Source organism: Gobio gobio (genome assembly GCF_949357685.1).
Source record: "Gobio gobio genome assembly, chromosome: 1".
Lineage (NCBI taxonomy): Eukaryota > Metazoa > Chordata > Actinopteri > Cypriniformes > Gobionidae > Gobio > Gobio gobio.
The window spans coordinates 64012721-64031796 of NC_137097.1; the positions used below are offsets into that span (position 1 = coordinate 64012721).

The 19076-nt window shown below is 37.4% G+C and overlaps 2 protein-coding genes across 2 annotated transcripts; both read right to left on the bottom strand.

The window, feature by feature from the left end:
* Positions 1-1951: 1951 nt before the first annotated feature.
* Positions 1952-7696, bottom strand: p2ry11 (purinergic receptor P2Y11). The gene is made up of 2 exons (XM_079834839.1): positions 7621-7696; positions 1952-3101 (listed from the first exon to the last, which is right to left on the bottom strand). Exon 2 carries the CDS (start codon positions 3077-3079, stop codon positions 2180-2182), a length of 900 nt encoding a protein of 299 aa, XP_079690965.1. The 5' UTR covers positions 3080-3101; positions 7621-7696; the 3' UTR covers positions 1952-2179.
* Positions 7409-18452, bottom strand: ppan (peter pan homolog). Its single transcript, XM_079834838.1, has 12 exons — positions 18280-18452; positions 17914-18084; positions 17733-17834; positions 16216-16266; positions 15860-16030; positions 15601-15677; positions 15318-15425; positions 15016-15139; positions 11112-11190; positions 10894-11023; positions 8435-8598; positions 7409-8350 (listed from the first exon to the last, which is right to left on the bottom strand). The coding sequence occupies exons 1-12, from the start codon at positions 18292-18294 to the stop codon at positions 7977-7979; spliced, it is 1566 nt and encodes a 521-aa protein (XP_079690964.1). The 5' UTR covers positions 18295-18452; the 3' UTR covers positions 7409-7976.
* Between the last annotated feature and the right edge of the window lie 624 nt (positions 18453-19076).

Below are 19076 nucleotides of genomic sequence, written 5' to 3' on the forward strand. Positions count from 1 at the left end.
ATTACTTTATGTCTGTTATTAACCAACTTTGCATGTGTGGATGATAAGATACCACAAAAGATCATTTTGCATAAACCTCACGAGGGACCTCACTAAAACAGTTCACACTTCAACTCCCAATGTTCAAACCAGTCAGAGCTTCAAATGTTTTGTTAACAGCAGAATGTACAATTTTCTCTAAAGCTGCTTTAAATCATTAGGTATTAGGAAATTGTCTATAAAAAAAAGTTGACTTAACTCTGCAAAGCCTGACAATATGAAATAATAGTCAGAAAAATGTAATTATTTGAAATGGAACCGTTTATTGAGCCTATAGAGAAACTATTAAAAAAAATGCTTTGCATGTTTGTTTGTTTGTTTTGTTGTTGAGCATCATGCATTATCTTTTTATAGTATTATTTAAAGTATGACACAGTGAGAATATGGAGCTCATATGGAGGGAAAAAAACCCCTCAGTTTCATTTAAAAGCCCAATCGATTAATCGTTGTTTATGCACATGTACATCTTCAAAATAGACGACTAGTTTCACATTAAAACTATGCTGAAAGCTTCTGTATGTGAACCTTTTGCAGATAAATACAAGTGCATTTTCGTTTACTATTGATACAAATCAATAATTAAATCATACTCAACTATTATAGTAAACAACATTTCCTTATTAGGCCTACTCTGTATACATTTTATGATGAATAGTATCATTAGTTATACATAAGGTTTAAAATGCTTCTTGTGTTCATATATTTCATTATAAAATGGCTTAAGTACACTACCCTTCCTGAAATACAATTAATATTGTCATCATTCACTGATTTCATGTTAAAATAATATACAAATTCACTACCCTCTTTGAAATACAATAACCGGAAGAAAAGAATCATCAGATGAATCTGGGAAAATAGTCGACTAATTGAAAAAAATAATCGCTATTAGTCGACAGAAAAAAAATAATCGCTAGTTGCAGGTCTATTTTATAGTATTATTTAAAGTATGACAGTGAGAATATGGAGCTCAAATGGAGGGGAAAAAAACCCTCAGTTTCATTTAAAGGCCCAATCGATTAATCGCGATTAATCGCATCCAAAATAAAAGTTTGTGTTTACATAATATATGCGTGTTTACTGTTAATAATTATTATGTATATATAAATACACACATGCATGTATATATTTAAGAAAGGTTTTATATTTATATATAAAATATGTATATTTATATACAAGTCAAATTACATAAATATAAATACAGTATCTACATGCAAATATTTCTTAGATATAAACATGAAGGAGTGTGTATTTTTATATATACATATTAATTATACAACACAAGCATATATTATGTAAACACAAACTTATATTTCGGATGCGATTAATCGCGATTAATCGATTGCCCAGCACTAGTTTAAATGCTTAGTTTTATGATCAAAGCTTTGTAGCTTTAACTGTGGAAGACAAACATATAATGCAATACGATACAATGATGATTGAGAGATGAACAAATAAGCCAGATGTGTCATATTTGATACTCACATTTTAACATAAAACTTAATTGCTTCATTCCAGTAAGTGTTCCTCTTGAAATATTACTATTTACTCTAAATATAGAAGTTATTCGTATGTTTACATTATAAAAATCATTTTACACATGTATCACGACCTTAAGGGGTCATTTTTAGACTAAAGGCCTTTTAGTTACTAAAAAAAAAAGGTATAAGACAGAAGGCATGTAGATTTTGTGCAAAAGTTTTTCAGCAAAGTTTTGATCGTGTTCTTGATAATTAGAGGCTTTATAAATTTGCATATTCAATATGATGGTTCACTGGAATTATGCATATGGGTAATTTCTCTCTTCTCCTCTGCATGCGTCTAGTTGGTTTTCTCTTATAGTTTCTTGTACATTGAACATTATTAGTTGTGAAGTGCAATATAAAAAGTATTTTTTCCAAGTTACACATTCTCTTAAATATCTTTAATTGGTGTGTTTTTTGCAGCTTCAAAACACATATCAAGCATTTTAATAGTCAGTTCCAGTCAGAAATGTTCTTATTTGCTTTTGAATACAAAAATAGCATGTGCAAAATGTTTTTCATTTGTGGTTTGAGGTTTTCAAAATACAAGCATTACAAGCAAATCGACATCCAGGAAGCCACTACGTCAGGATTTGGTAACAGATAATGTATGAAGATTAGTCATCTGAGCTCCTTCCACAGCAAACTGTCCGTATACTGTCAAACACGGCCATGTACAAAAGCGGATGCACGCACATGTTCAGGGTGGTCAGGCCTTTTGACACTTGATATGAATTGTACACCCAGCTCTTCTTCTTTGTCGCCGTCTTCAGATACTCATGGTACGTCTGCAGAACGTGATAGGGCACAAATGACGTGGCGTAAAGGATGCAGACCAGAGAGACCATCAGAGCTACTTTCCTCTTCTCTATTGTGGTTATGTTTTTATTTTTCAGAATGGTCCAAATCACACCCAAATAAGATGCAAAGGTAACTACCAAAGGAATCATGCAGCCTACAACCATAAGAAACACCCTGTACTTAAAATGGGAATGTTGCAGGCCTTCATCGTGGCATGAGACGCAAAGAGTGTGGTTGCCTTTCAATTCGGTTCCAGCAAATTTGAAGACTGGCGATGAAGCGATGATCACGACGAACCACGTCAGCACGCTTGCGATCTTCGCATGTTTAGGGAGCACGTAGCTCCGGCTGAAGAAGGGGTAAACTATGGCGATATATCTGTTGACGCTGATGCACATGATGAAGAATATGCTGACGTAGAGGTTGCAGTTGAAGAGGAAGCGTTCGATTTTGCATGCGGCAGGTCCAAAGGTCCAGTGCTTCTCCTTGGCATAGTAAATGATGAGCAAAGGCAAGGTCAGGACGTAAAGAACGTCACAGATGGCCAGGTTACAGGAGAACACTACTCCAGTGTGCCAGTTCTGCCTCTCTCTGGTCGCCAGGAGCCACAGGGCAAATAAATTCCCCACCAGGGCCACACACATCTCAATGCTATACATGGGGGGAAGGAGGAGGACTTGAAAGGTGTATAGGTCTTTGTCTGAACTGTTGCTCATCGTCTCTGGTGTTGTCTGACCCCTAAAAAATACAGAGTTGGTAGTGTCCAGTTATTCCTAAACCAGTTATTTGGTTGTTTGACAAAAACTCAATCCAAGCAATTAAAAAAATGCTACACTCTAAAAAAAATACTGGGTTAAAAATAACCCAATTGCTGGGTTAGTCGATTTTCAACCCAACTTGGGTTATTTTTAACCCAGCATTTTTTAGAGTGCAGGTTTTTTTTGTAATATCAGCCATCATTAGAACACAGCACATTTTACACATGGGGAAAACTGGTTGTTTGGTCAATAATTCAAGAAGGTCCAGACTTTAAAGCTCTTGATTCTAACTTGTACTTGCTATTATAAAAATGTACCATACACTCTAAAAAAATGCTGGGTTAAAAACAACCCAAGTTGGGTTGTAAAAATGGACTAACCCAGCAATTGGGTTGTTTTAACCCAGCGGTTGGGTTAAATGTTTGCTTAAAACAACACAATTGATGGGTTAAAACAACCCAATCGCTGGGTTAAAACAACCCAAATGCTGGGTTAGTCCATTTTCAACCCAGCATTTTTATGGTGTATGGTCAGTAAGTTAAAACATGTTTTTACATTGCTTTAACTCATCAAAATAAGTTAAGCAATTTTCAACTTTTTCTTAAAGTTGTACACTATTCAACTGTTTTTCTTTTTTTCCCCATCAGTCAGTTTAATGCAATTTAGTTTGAAATAACTAACGGCAATTATTTAAGGCAGCAACTTGTTATTTTTATTTTCAAGCCACTATTGATTTGCATCTTTTTTTTCACCCAACAACACGCAAGAAACACATCCCACAACCACATTGTTACTTATTTCAGGCTGCCTTTTATATAATATTGCTACAGATGCTATATTTTATATTGTTGTCATAAACATACACTTGCAATGTGCTAATTTTGTTCAAGAACATGAATTTTACTAGTGCATATTTTGAATTGTGGTTTGGTAAATGGCACAACTTGTGCAGAATTGGCTATTGGCTACACTCTTAAAAATAGTTTTTTTGGCACTGATTTGAATACCGATTGAACATTTACATTACACAAAGGCTCTTTAAAGTGGAAAAAGGTTCTTTAGATAATAAAAATGTCCTTCATATTAAGAAAAAATCTATTTGGCATTGCTTTAAAAAACCTTTTAGAACCTTTATTTTGGTCTACAGGGAGTGCAGAATTATTAGGCACGTTGATTTTCTGATCATATTTTTTTTCCAGGCACATTTGACCAATTCCAAACCACAGTAATCCTAATAACTACTATTGATTTAGTATTTAATAATGTATAAGTGATATATAATTGTTCATGAAGGCTGGAAATGAAAAACACCTTATATTCAGGTGTGCAGAATTATTAGGCATGTTTTCTTTTACAGATAAATTGAGCCAAAAAAGAGATTTAACTCAGACTGAAAAGTCAAAAATTATTAAATGCCCATGAGAAGGATGCAATACTAATGCAATACTAGACATTGCAGTTAAGGCGTGACCATTGGACAGTGAAATGCTCGTTGGGTCAGCAGGGTCAGACAAAAACAGGTGGTGAAGAAAAGACACCTGTTTACTGCAAAAGAATTAAGAATTAAGGTGAAGAATTAAGGGTGAAACCATCAGGAACCCTTTAGTCTCCAGCGCCACCATTTTCCAGAGCTGCAACCTACCTGGAGTCTCCAGAAGTGCAAGGTGTCAGGATCTCAGAGACTTCAGTTAGGTAAAGAATCCTAAAAAATGACCCCCACTAGATAAGAATCACAAGCTGAAGTGTTGTAAAATAAATGAAGAAGGTTTTTTTATAGGCTTTATGGACAGATAGGTTGAGAGTGACTCTTGAAGGACCAGCACCACATCCTCTAGTACCACTGTTTGAAGAATTCATCTTCCAGAATCTGGCAGTACGTTTTGGGAGTTAATTTTAGTCCATCCTGAAGTCCGTTTTGCAGAGATGGACTAAAAATGAACTCCCAAAACGTACTGCCAGATTCTGGAAGATGAATTCTTCAAACAGTGGTACTAGAGGATGTGGTGCTGGTCCTTCAAGAGTCACTCTCAACCTATAAAACCTATAAAGCCTATAAAAAAAGCAGGCTTCATGTATTTTACAACACTTCAGCTTGTGATTCTTATCTAGTGGGGGTCATTTTTTAGGATTCTTTACCTAACTGAAGTCTCTGAGATCCTGACACCTTGCACTTCTGGAGACTCCAGGTAGGTTGCAGCTCTGGAAAATGGTGGCGCTGGAGACTAAAGGGTTCCTGATGGTTTCACCCTTAATTCTTCACCTTAATTCTTAAAGGGTTAGTTCACCCAAAAATGAAAATTCTGTCATTAATTACTCACCCTCATGTCGTTGGACACCCGTAAGACCTCCGTTCATATTCGGAACACAAATGAAGATATTTTAGTTGAAAGCTGATGGCTGAGAAAGGCTTCACACAGGCCTCCATTGGCATTCAGTACATTGACACTTCCAAGATCCATGAAAGGCACTTAAAACGTCGTTACAAAGTCTATCTCACCACAGTGGCTCTACAATAATCATACAATGCGACGACAATAGTTTTTGTGCGCAAAAAAAAATCAAAATAACACCTTTATCCAACTTGTTCTTGTCTTCCGTGTGCGCCTCCACGACGCATGCGCGAGAATATGACGCAGATCCGGCGTTCGGACAGATGACCCAGAAGCGATTTGTTTACGAGCAGAGGAAGACGCGCGTGTCTAAGCTGTTGGATTCTACATTGATCGTGCTTTAGGTCTCGCCGTAGTGCTCAAAATGGGGCTTAAGTGTGTATTTCATCGATTCCCGAACACCGGCGCTACGTCATATTCTCGCGCATGCGTCGTGGAGGCGCACACGGAAGACAAGAACAAGTTGGATAAAGGTGTTATTTTGATTTTTTTTTGCGCACAAAAACTATTGTCGTCGCATTGTATGATTATTGTAGAGCCACTGTGGTGAGATGGACTTTGTAACGACGTTTTAAGTGCCTTTCATGGATCTTGGAAGTGTCAATGTACTGAATGCCAATGGAGGCCTATCTGAAGCCTTTCTCAGCCATCAGCTTTCAACTAAAATATCTTCATTTGTGTTCCGAATATGAACGGAGGTCTTACGGGTGTCCAACGACATGAGGGTGAGTAATTAATGACAGAATTTTCATTTTTGGGTGAACTAACCCTTTAATTCTTTTGCAGTTAACAGGTGTCTTTTCTCCGCTACATGTTTTTGTCTGACCCTGCTGACCCAACGAGCATTTCACTGTCCAATGGTCACGCCTTAACTGCAATGTCTAGTATTGCATTAGTATTGCATCCTTCTCATGGGCATTTAATACTTTTTGACTTTTCAGTCTGAGTTAAATCTCTTTTTTGGCTCTATTTATCTGTAAAAGAAAACATGCCTAATAATTCTGCACACCTGAATATAAGGTGATTTTCATTTCCAGCCTTCATGAACAATTATATATCACTTATACATTATTAAATACTAAATCAATAGTAGTTATTAGGATTACTGTGGTTTGGAATTGGTCAAATGTGCCTGGAAAAAAAATATGATCAGAAAATCAACGTGCCTAATCATTCTGCACTCCTTGTATAATGTTCTACAATGAACTAACAATACTTTTACAGTATTTAACTTGGTTGATGTTTATTTCTACATATACACTTTTTAAGATTTCAAGTTGTATAAAAGTAAAATGTATAAAAAAAAGTATATAAGATATATATTAAAAGTATAAATTAACAGTTTTACATTGTTAGTTGACACCTGATGCATTAACTAACGTTTAATGAATCAACTTGTTTGTGATTCAACTCCATCTTTTGTTTTTTTGTACCATGCAATTATAAAACGATTTTTGTTATAGCCAACACAATACCTTTTCATAATCATTTAGCTAGATTATAAATATGATTAAAAAAAAGAAATAAATTACTACCTGCTCACAGTCTTAACGTCAAGTAATTCAGATACACGCGCCACAGTGTGCAAAAGTCATATCTGCATTGTGGTCGGTAAAGTGTTGACTACAAACAGCTCGACCCGTGTATGAAAAAGTCTTCTTCAGCACATGCAAACAATTTTACACCCAAATGATGTTTATGGTTCTTTGTTTCTAGGCTAATGCTACAATGTTATTTGCTTTAATATACAAATACGTTTTTATAATTTGCAGCTGTTTCAAAAACAATAATTCATCGTATTTGGAAACAAAAGGGCTATTAACTCTCAATGGGTTTATTGAAAACAACAATTTCACCTAAAAAGATTCAAGCATAAATAAATCCACATCAAGTAGAGTTATAGATCAATTACCCTTTATTCAACTGACACATGTAATAACATGTTAACATTGTTCCGAGCACATGTACAAGAGGACCGCAACAGAAACAAGCCTTGGTTTTATATTATCATCTGCATCGTTTTAATTGTATGGAATTGTGTATCAATCTTGTACATTTTAAAGAATACGTTTTTTAAGTAAAAAAAAAAAGCAAGTTGATAAAACTTACCAAATATCTCCGCTCTACTAAATACTCCGACAGCCTCCCTTGAAACAGTGTCAAACTTCCTGTCTAGTGCAGGGGGTGCAATTTTTTTTTTGAGAACGTGTGAAATCGCTCAGGCAAGTACACACATGCACACTTGAGTGACACTTCACAGAACCAAAAGCTGCTCGGCGGTTTGAAAATTTATTGGCAATTGCATCCAACTCTATGAACATTTATACAAGGCACAAGTCTGACAATACACTGGATTTTTGCTGATGTTTGCGTAGAAATACATCAGTCTTGACGCATTAATCGAGCAACACTCCCACCTTGTGGTTCAGCCCTTTTAGATGCGTCCACCGTCATTTTCATTTCCTTCAGCTTTTTCCTTTTTTGTGCTTGAAGTCCTTTTTTCCTCCAGCGCCTGTTTGCCGTTTCACACCAGCACGTCCTTTAAACGTTTTGTGTCCACCGTACTTCCCAGTTTCTCCTTTCTTCTGCCCTGCAAATCTATTGCCCTTTCCCCCTTTTTTGCCAAACGTCTTGCCTCCTTCACTCTTCCTAAACCGGTTTCGCCCTTCTACTGCGGTTCTAACCCCAAACCGCTGACCTCCAGCTTTCTTCCCCCTGTCAGGTGACTTAAAACTCTTCCTGTCTTGGGGAGGGCCCTTCCCTGGTGACAGCTTCCTCTTTTTGAAGGGTTTCGTTGAATTTCCGTGGCCACGCTTCCTTTTTGCGCCAGGAAACATGTCTGAGATGGGGTTAAAGAACAAAATTACCACCACTGCCAATTATAGCAGTAAAACTTTGCAAATAATTGAGTATGAAACAATACCTTCGTCTGGTTCCTCCCCTACAGCCTCTCTGTAATAATCTGCTTCGTCCTCAGACTCCTCGGCTGGGGGCTTGTCCTCCTGGTTGCCAGGATCCTCCACTTCATCATCCGACGCCTGCCCATCCTGCTGCCACTTTCTCTTGATGCCCTCTAAGCTCCTTTTCCTTTAAGAAATTAAATACTTTTAGGGCCAAATACTATATCATTAACATAAAAAAGACGCCATATTTACAATAGATATAATATTGTTTACAAGACTGGGTAAAACCAGTCTGATCTACCGGCGATTTGATTTCGCCCTGCAACTCAGTCTAGAAACCTGTACATTCATTTCTACTGCTTCTGTTACACTTTTGCGAGAACCAATCACAGACTGGCTTATCCACCTGGCACGCTATTAGCGGGTTTAACACTATGACGGGTAGAGAAGCAATGGGTCGCTGCCATTGATCACGCCTCACGTGGTCTGATTGGTTGAAGGACTATCCAATTGCGGACAGAGTCATTTGATTTATGCTCGTTTATCACGTCTCTTGTGCAGTAGAAAATACATAGCACCACTCCCCAGAACAATGTTCAATCTTAAATTGAGCTTGGTCTGGTGACAGGCAGACAAATTATTTACAGCTGTTCATGAAGTCTCAGGAGCTAAAACCCAATTACAGGTGATCTATCACAACAGCCTTGGCCCGCCGACCAATCAGAGGCCCTGTTTACACCTGGTATTAACCTTCGTGTTATGTTGAGATGCAGTTTTTGATCGAGTCGACTGAAATGCTGATTAACCCGTTTCTCTTCCCTTGACATTTTGTGACTCATTTAGTGTCATAAACATTCTTTCAAAGTTCCAACACACTGACGTGTTTTGACATGTATACATTCATTACGTTTGTGATGCTCATAGGTCAATTTGACCCACATATTTTAATGTACTATGGCAACTGAAAAGACCCAAAATAAACACTTCTTGGCTATTTTTTTTATGCTGAAAGTAGCTTTTTCCCACTTATTCCAATATGGAAAAATAGTTTGTCTGCTACAAATGGTAAAAATTAACATTCTTCTTTTTTGTGACGCTCTCATTTAGGGTCATGAGCATGCAAATTTTCAACATTCTATTCAGAAGTGGGTCGGGCAGTAATGTTAATGATTTGAAATCAACCTCTAAAACCCAGATAAAAACAAAGAAAGAATCAGGGCGTGCGTTATGGTTTGGCACCACATCACAAATGGAGAATATTTCACCATCTATCTATTGCTCTGGCATATATTTTAAAAACTAGTCACCAAGCATGAAACCTAAAGTCTGAAAGCTTTCAAATTATATTTTAGGTTTAGATCAAACTATTATGATTATAAATATGTACTGGCAAATGTCCCACATGTGTGGGGGAGGGGCTTTCTTAAAAATAGTTGATACAAATATTTTTTTTATATCAGATATTTATTATTTGTACTGTGTGAAAAATATTGATATTAAAAGTTCACTGTTTGCACCAGATTCTATGAGGTTTTGGGGAATTTTATTGAATCTAACTGGACCCACTCCAACAAGATTGCATGCAAATTCGAACATAATATGAGGTTTAAGATGCATTTTGGGCAATCAAATCCCAAGTGGACGAGAAAGACACATTTGTTTACACATGGTGTTTTAATCAGTCTCTCGTCCACTTCTGTCATGATTTCTTTGAGGGGAGGGTCTATGGGCAGGTGAATGTATGGGCTTTTAAAAATATTTAAATTTATGGATAAAATAAGGTCATGCAATTTACATATAAATGCGACCACAGAAAAAAAAAAAAAAAAAAACATACAGAGAGCAGCAGCTTTCGTTTCTGCTCTGACAGCCGCAGGACCACAAACACAGTGATTGTGTGTTAGAATTCAGGATCGGTGAGAGAACATTGTGCTTGGTAAGTTTTTCGTCTTCAAACCAACTTGGGTCTTCAGCTGACAAAGTTTAAATCCTGTCTGGCTAGCGTGCTTCCCATAATGTTTACGCGCTAGGTCAGTAGGCGTCTTTTGCGGCTGTTCGAATACATATTCGACCACATGAGTGTTTACACAACAAAAGCAATCCGATCAAATGTGGAAGTGGTCAAAAGTGGACAAGCTCAAAATGTTTCAGACCCCGTTTACACCTGTATTTAACGTCATCCAGAGAAGGCAGCTTTTCTGAAAGGCGGCATTAAAAAAAGAAAACTAGGAATAAAATCGATTGTGAAAAGAGGTGCTGCAACATACAGTATAAAAAATATATCATGTAAATGTATTCTAACAGAGTGCAAAAATAAAGGAACTTGTAAAAGAGCATAGCGTGCAATTTAAGGAAATGATAGCTCATGGTTAACTTGTGAGGTTTGTGTACACAGCTCCCTGGACAACAACACTGCTCTTTTAACCACCAGACTGCACCACATCTAGCTTTTCATCCCCACCAGAGATGGTTTACTCACTTGTTCTGATCACGTCTCTCTTTTTTTAGAGCAACGTTTTCCTCTTGTTTTCTCTTCCGCTGCGCTTTCTCTTTCAGACGAGCCTCCTTCCTCTTCAGCATCTCCTGAAGCTCTTCCTCTGTTCTTGAGACTGCAGACAGAGGACATTAGCTCAGGGATACGCTCAGTAATGACTACGTTTTGTTTCTAAATGGACTGTTACACAAAGCTATACTTACTGATGGAATGATGAAGCACGTTTCCTTCTCCCATGCCTTCTAATATCTTTACCAGCTGCAGAGTCATTCTGGGGCCAATCTGTTGCAGAACAGACACCCATCATTTTTCAGTAAACAAACTGTTCCAAACCCCAGTGAACGGCCAAATCAGGCGGTGTTTTATGGGGTTAGTTCGCCCAAAAATGAAAATTGTCCCATAATTTACTCACCCCCTAAAGCAATCCTAGGTGTTCATTTTCCTTTCTTCATTAAAGGGTCATGAAACCCTAAACCAAATTTTCTGAGATTGTAACAGAATTGTGTGTTGAACATCATGGAAGACAATGTTACCATCTGTTTGTTTTGAATGAGTGAGAAAATAGTTAATTTGAAACCTTTTTGCTCTATTTTCAACTTCCTGGTTTAAATTAGTCTTCATGTCAATATCATAAGCTGTTTTCTCGTACTATAGTACGGCGATGACTCATCGTTGTCTCAATTATTCATGAGACTGTGTCTTTATCCTATGAGAAGATGCGTTGCTTAATTAATGACAGTACTTGCTTAATTATTCATTACCGCATGCGTTGATAGGCATTTTCCTCTGACTGGCGCTTCAAACTGTGAGATCACACACAGTAAGTGAGAGATGCATTAATGTTTGTTTTTGCTTTGTATGAGTTTCTGCTGAAAGACTGGGAAAGGCTGCTATGCTAAATTGTCTGTCTGAGGAACAAGGACTATCGAAAAAATTTAAGATTTGCATCTGAATCCACTCATCCAGTTATCACTCTCATCAGAGACAACGTCACACAGAGTGAATTATTTGCTTTTATCTACATCCCTTTCCTTTCACCTGAAACTTCCCCCAAACTCCTACTCCCTCTCATGCTGAGATCACCTAAAATACACCCAAAATCTATTTGATTTAATCATGTCAATTCTCACTATACAGCATTATATGCGTTTGACATTTCAAGATTTCTGTATTGGTCTGAGCATAAAAGGAAGTGTGACAAAAGGTTCGGGGCTCGATACTGTAATCAGTTCAGCCCATAACGCAGAGTGTCTACTAGACGCTCTGCGTTATGTAATATTCAGAAGTCAGGTGTGCATCTTTCACACTTTAGGCTACTGCAGAGTATTTGATGTTATGTATGGATTATCTTTCAATTGATTATGTAATTGGCATTATACATTTACCTGACTGTTAATTAGGGTTGGGTATCGTTTGGGTTTTTTTCGATTCCGGTGCCAAACCGATACTTTTAAAACGGTTCCGGTGCCTAAACGGTGCCTGAACCGATACTTTTTTTTTTTAAAAAGGCCACAAAACGAGGTGGATGACATTAAATGGCTTTTTATTTATTTATTTTTTATTTAAATTGAACCATTTATTAAAAGTTTAATGTATACTTAAATGTATGAATATAAATAAATACAAAACACAATTTACTTATTTACAAATTATAATTGACTTATTTACAAATTCACAGTAAAACCTAAGCCACCTAACCCAACTACAACAAGCCTAATATAACTCTTAATTACAGTAATAACAGCAGTAGTCTGTATTCTTGGTATGCTACTAACCAGCTTCGAGCTTCAGCTTTATTTTGAAATATGATCATATTCTCTGGCTAAATATTTTAGAACGCATCGTCTTAATGTTTCCATGGTGACGCGTCATGTTTCTCACATGACACAGCAGCCGCAATAGCGCTGACAGCTCAGCTGTATCGGGTTTATTTCGTTTTTTCTTTTTATTCAAAATATTCACAAACTTCTTAACTGTGTCACGAACTATCTGATGTTCAAATGTGTGAGTGAAGCTGTGTTAGTTGATCTATAAAGCGCAATGGGCGGCGCCATGTTAGTTTGCGCCTCAGAATCGGATCTGTCGGATTTACAACACTTGAGTTCATTCTCGTCTCACGAAATACATGAAAGTAAGTGACCAGTGAACTGGAAGAAGAACAGAGTAAACGCTATAGTTACTATATAATGTGCATGTATCTGATGTGAATAAAACATGTAACGTTAGTCAAATTATAATCGTCTGAAAGGATTGTCATAGCCGCTTTCATAGACATCAGGGTGTGTTTTTTGCTAGTAGCCTAACGTTACTTATGAGCATTTAAATGTCTGAAACCTGGAATAAACATGATGTCGTTGAAAACACTGAATAGTTGTCATGAGTTGTGATGTGACCAGCGCTGAGCGTCTGTCTCTGGCTCAGCCAAAGCGCGAAAGCACGTTTGAATTTTGGCACCGAAATGAGGAACCGAAATCTGCGTTCTGATTCGGTCCGGTACATACCGGTTATATAAGTACCGGTGCCATATTGGAACCGGATTTCGGTACCCAACCCTACTGTTAATACATTTTTGATCTATTCTGACTTACTCTGAAATTAATCTTTAGTAGTTTATGAAACGGGTATAATTTCAACAAAGGGTTAAACGGAATAATTAAATGTGTGACTAACTATTTAATATAAATGACCAAAACCAATTTGCATTCTAACCTAAATTCGAGATTATGATAAATGGAGTCAGGTAAAAGATGAATTGGAATTAAATCCCTTTTCCCAGCTGAAAAGACAGAACGCACAGCGACCTTCACCCGCAATAGTTACCTCCATTGGAACAAATTTCAGCAGCCTTACACTGCTTTGCCTACATTCTCTTCAATAGATCCTGAGTATCCGACAATTCATCCACAGTGTAATCGTTCTTTACAGCCATTTAACTGGCTTAAAAAAACTCCACAAAATAAGCCTCAAAAAGTGATTATATATTTTCGATGCAGAGAACCAATTGCGAATGGCTGGGAATTTAAAGGGTTAGTTCACCCAAAAATGTAAATTCTGCAACTTTTATAGCAACTCTGGTGAGAACTGACTGCTGCTGAAACAGGGGGTTCCATGACCCTTTAAGCCAAACACAATCAGAGTTATATTTAGTAGTGCAAGCTACCCCTCTCGTGGTTCGACAAACTCAAGCTCTTCCGACAGTTCTCTTTAAAAATTCTCGTTTTAGACTTCTAATGAATGAGCGGTGTTTTGCACCATCCTCTGTGCTTTCAGCAATACGTCATGTGTCAGGTCAGAGGTCACTCTTCTGCCAGAACTAGACTCACGTACGGCCGTCTGCCGAAAGCCAGTGATTATGGTTTATAAAGTTATAAATATTGATATTTTTCTTACAAAAACGCATAATTTCGGCGTAGGCCTTTATTAACCCACTGGAGTCATATGGATTACTTTTATAATGGATGGATGAGCTTTTTAGGGTTTCAAAATCTGTGGTTCCACTCACTCCCATTATAAACCTTAGAAGAGCAAGGATTAATAATTTATTTCAAATGTCTATACCTGCAACAAAATGTGTATGTGTGTAAGCATGTTTAAAGGAGTTAACATGGAAAATGTGCCTTAAAACTAAGTTTTATGAAATGAAAGTGAGCCAATGAGTGGCTCTCTGCTGCCACCTGCTGGGTAAAATAGACATTGTCACACTACTCCTAATATTGTTCTATAATTAATATTTAAACATTATAAAATCACTACAATAACATTTACAATCACATTTTCACCAAGGCCTTAATAATATATTTCCTATGGCAAATTGGAGTTAAATTGTCTTTTCCTTTTATGATTTAAGTGGTTACATGATTGCTAAATAAAACTTGATATATTTTTATGCATATGTGCTTAAACAACTTAAATGCTTGAACCCCGATAAATGCTGCTTGCAGCTTTAATTTTTTAATTGAAATGTGTTTGGCTGAAAGAGAAAGTGATATACACCTAGGATGGCTTGAGGGTGAGTAAATTATGGGATTTCTTTTGGATGAACTGTCCCTTTAAGACATCATAGGTGCACTCTCAACGTGACTAGTGGCTTGCAAGGAGTTTCCTCACCTCAGTTAACCGAACAGCACTCTGCTGGGAGGCCATATTCCCACGACCCGAGTACACCTGAGGAAGCTCCGTGATGTTGTGATCCCCGTCCTGCTCCGCCTCGCTCTCAGAAAGGTTGACGCCTCTGAAAAGTGTGCAATGGTCAACAAAAGTGTGACTTAGAAAACCATTTACTTAAATTACAGATATAAGTATAAAGCTGGTGCATCAGAGCGTTTACTTTGAAACATCACTGTTCCGTCAATCATAATACATTTCATCATATGCATTCAATTATGCGGATGAGCTCATGAAAGACTAACTTCATGAGGAGCTCACTGATGTCCTCAAGCTTGTTCATGTTGGGGAACTTCTCCTGCATGAGCTTCTTCACCCCTCGACTCATGCCCACGGGCACCACCTTCAAGCTACTGCAGAAGGACACGGAAAGGGTTAGGAGACATCTTAACAAACCTCACAAGAGCATTCGTTGGAGGGTGCATCAGTGCGTTTACTTTGAAAACAATCACAGGAAAGTCATGTTCAAAAACTTTCATCATGTGCACATTGACTTTGTTACAAAAAACCCAAATCCAGGCTACTTACTAATGACGAAACTCCACCTCCTGAGACACCGGGTCATAATTTAACAGCACACATCTCTTTATGCAGTTGAGGTTGAGCTAAGAGACAAGAGTTTAATGATTAAAACAAGCACAAAAACGTCATGTGTCACCAACAAGAGGACAAGAACATAGACTATATTTGGGCATCAGCAGGTTGTTCACATCACTGATCTCAGAAGACTATACTTGCATCATGTGTGGAGAAAAAAACAACAAGTTTACATCTGTGAGTGACTTACCTTGTGTACGTTGATCGAGGGAAACATGTTCTGGAACATGGTGGCCATCAGCTTGATCTGCATGCCCTCCATGCCGAAATTATTCAGCACTAGCAAAGGATGATGGGTAAACTGCTGTTCATGCATCCTGTGCCTTTTTAAAGATGAAACTACATCTTTGATGAGTGTGTACTGGAACAGAGACAAATTTACTTTTAGAACAAAATACGTTTAGAAGAGCATTCATAATGCGTTCAAAGACACATCAGTGCGTTTACTTTGAAAAGACATCACTCAACAGTCAAAATATTTAAAAAATTACATCATTTGTGCCCTCGGATAGGAGAAATCAAACCAAAGATAGTGCAGTCACATACCTTTGCAACACGGAAATATAACGTTGGACCTTTGGGAAGCCGTGCAAGCCTCTGTGAAGAAAGAGCCATTTCAGTAGTTAACATACTTGATCTCAAAAAGACTGAGAAGATGATCCGTCCATGAACTTTAAAACAGCAAAAAGATATTTACCTTAAAGCTAAATGTAGAAAGTCATACCATGTATTATTTCATACTAGCCTCCAGCAGTGCCTCGTTGCTTTTATTAAATCATTAAAAAATATAAAAAAAATAAAATAAAAAAAAAAAGCCTTTCCTGTAGCTCTAACAGCAGAGCATGGCACTAGCAGCGCCAAGGTCACGGGTTTGACTCCCAGGAAAAGCAAGAACTGATAAAATGTGTTTCTTGAATTAAAAGTTGCTTTGTGTAAAGCGGTCTGCTGAATGCATAAATGTACATTCATTAAAGTCACAATTGAACAGAAATAGCGACGGATCTTTTCTTCTGTTTTGTGACATTTAAGTGAAACAAATTATCAGGGGAAAAAAAAAAGTTCTGTGTTTTGGTTGTTGATTGGATTGAGGAATATCTTAAAGGGATAGCTCACCCAAAAATGAACATTAGCCCATGATTTACTCACCCTCAGGTCATCCTAGGTGTATATGACATTCTGCTTTCAGACGAATAAAATCTGAGTTATATTACAAAAGTCCTGGCTAATCCAAGCGTTATTATGGCAGTAATAATTGCTCTGTTTTTGAAGTCCATAAAAAAAATGCATCTGTCCATCAAATAACGTGCTCCACGCGGCTCTGGGGTGTTAATAAAGGCCTTCTGAAGCGAATCGATGCGTTTGTGTACGAAAAATATCCATATTTAAAACTTTATCAAGTAAACTTTCGGCCGACTGCCTTCCCTGTTCAATTTATGGAAAAATTATTAAGTTCCCCTGCTGTTCGAAAGACTAACGCGACCAGGTTCGCATCTTGAGTTTCACTTTCAACATTCAACACTTTTCCACGGAAGGCGGTCGGCCGAAAGTTAACTTGGTTAAGTTTTAAATATGAATATTTTTCTTACACAAACGCGTCGATTCGCTTCACTAACACCCCAGAGCCGTGTGGAGCACGTTATTCGAAAGACAGGTGCATTTTTTTTTATGGACTTCAAAAACAGAGCAACTATTATTGCAGTTGTAATGCTTGAATTAGCCTGGACTTTTGTAATTTAACTCAGATTGTGTTCGTCTGAAAGAAGAATGTCAGATACACCTAGGATGACTTGAGGGTGAGTAAATCATGGGCTAATTTTCATTTTTGGGTGAACTATCCCTTAAGCAGACTAAATGATTGGAGAAGACAGGCAAAAGTCATCAGAGAAGTCTGCCATTTCACTGGAAGGTTAAATTGACATTTTGGTTTAAAAAAACTAAAAATAACAAAACAAAACAAAAAATATATATATATAGACAGAAGAGGTGTTCACAACAAGAGAAATAATATGAATTTGGAAAATAGACAGGGTGAATTTCAACCGTCATAATGCAAATATACTCACCATGTTTACAGTATTTTCTGTTTTGGTAAATATTGAGAAGTGCGTGATTCCTAACGGTCCGGCCACAGCAACGAAATCTTTCAAGACGTTTTTCTTCCGCACCTGCAACACATGTCGAAGGGTTCAGTGTGTAATTAATCGCTAGAGTTTGAATGAGAGCAGCAGTAATCGAGAGGAGCACCTTTAAAGATCGGGCAGTGAAAGGCTCCATGACTCGTCTCATGTCCAGCACCAGCTGACCGACATTCTTGCCGACCTGTCCACGCTGGAACACGAAGGTGTGCGGCACAGTGGAGTAAGACTCCTCCGCCACACGGCTGGTGGCCTCACGGGCTTTCTTCTGGTTCTTAGTCTATGAGAGGAAAACAGAAATGTAACAAATATCTCTTTTCTTTAGCTTACCGCCACTGAAATTACACTGTCATATGCGAATTAATCAATTTCATATCTCCTCTCAACGACATTTAGATATCACAAATAAAGACAGGCGGACTAGCTGTGTCTCATTAACGTTTACGTTACCTCTGGAAGCAAGTTAAACACATACCTTTGTTTTCCCCATTTTTTTTTCGAACAGCACAACTTTTCCAAGCCGAGAGTGGAAAGCTAAACCTGACTTAAAAGCAAAAATCTTTGCTAAAATATCTCACATGTCTCGCATCCATCTTGAAACTCCTAAAACTCTGCTGTTAACCATGTGGCATGGTTGCGCATGCGCACAAGACTACACGCTGTGTGCATCATGCATGGTGGATGTTTGATCGCGCCGTCTCTTGGATGGGATGAATAACTACATATACACACCACGCGTTGGTAAGTGTAAAGCGATAGGGTGAGTTTCTTTTTCTTCTGCTGAACACCAAAATAAGATATTTAAGTAGCCAAGTTCCATAGGAAAAATAATACTATGGAAATCAATGACTACCGTCAACAACATTCTTCAAAATATCTTCTTCAGTGTTCGACAGAAGAAAGACATTCATACAGGTTTGGAACAAACTATCCCTGTAATTTATCTCATTCATAAAGGCTTATTTGCTGCGTTAGGTTTTGAATGTCCCATATGGTTTTAAAATAAAAATGTGTTGTCATCTCTTTTTTTTTGTTAGTGTTTCTTTTTATTCCTAATCGTTCACACCTCACACTTTTTCCTTGTAAAATATATTAGTTTAAGGTTTAGAAGGGTGTTTAGAGAATAGATAATATTGTTAGCTCAGTGTTAAAACCACAGAAGTTAATAAACTCCCCACTATGAGATAATTATAGTATTACAACTATCTTAATTTCAAAGAAAAGAATATAATCATGTAAATAACCATATATGAATTTGATCACTTTCCAGCA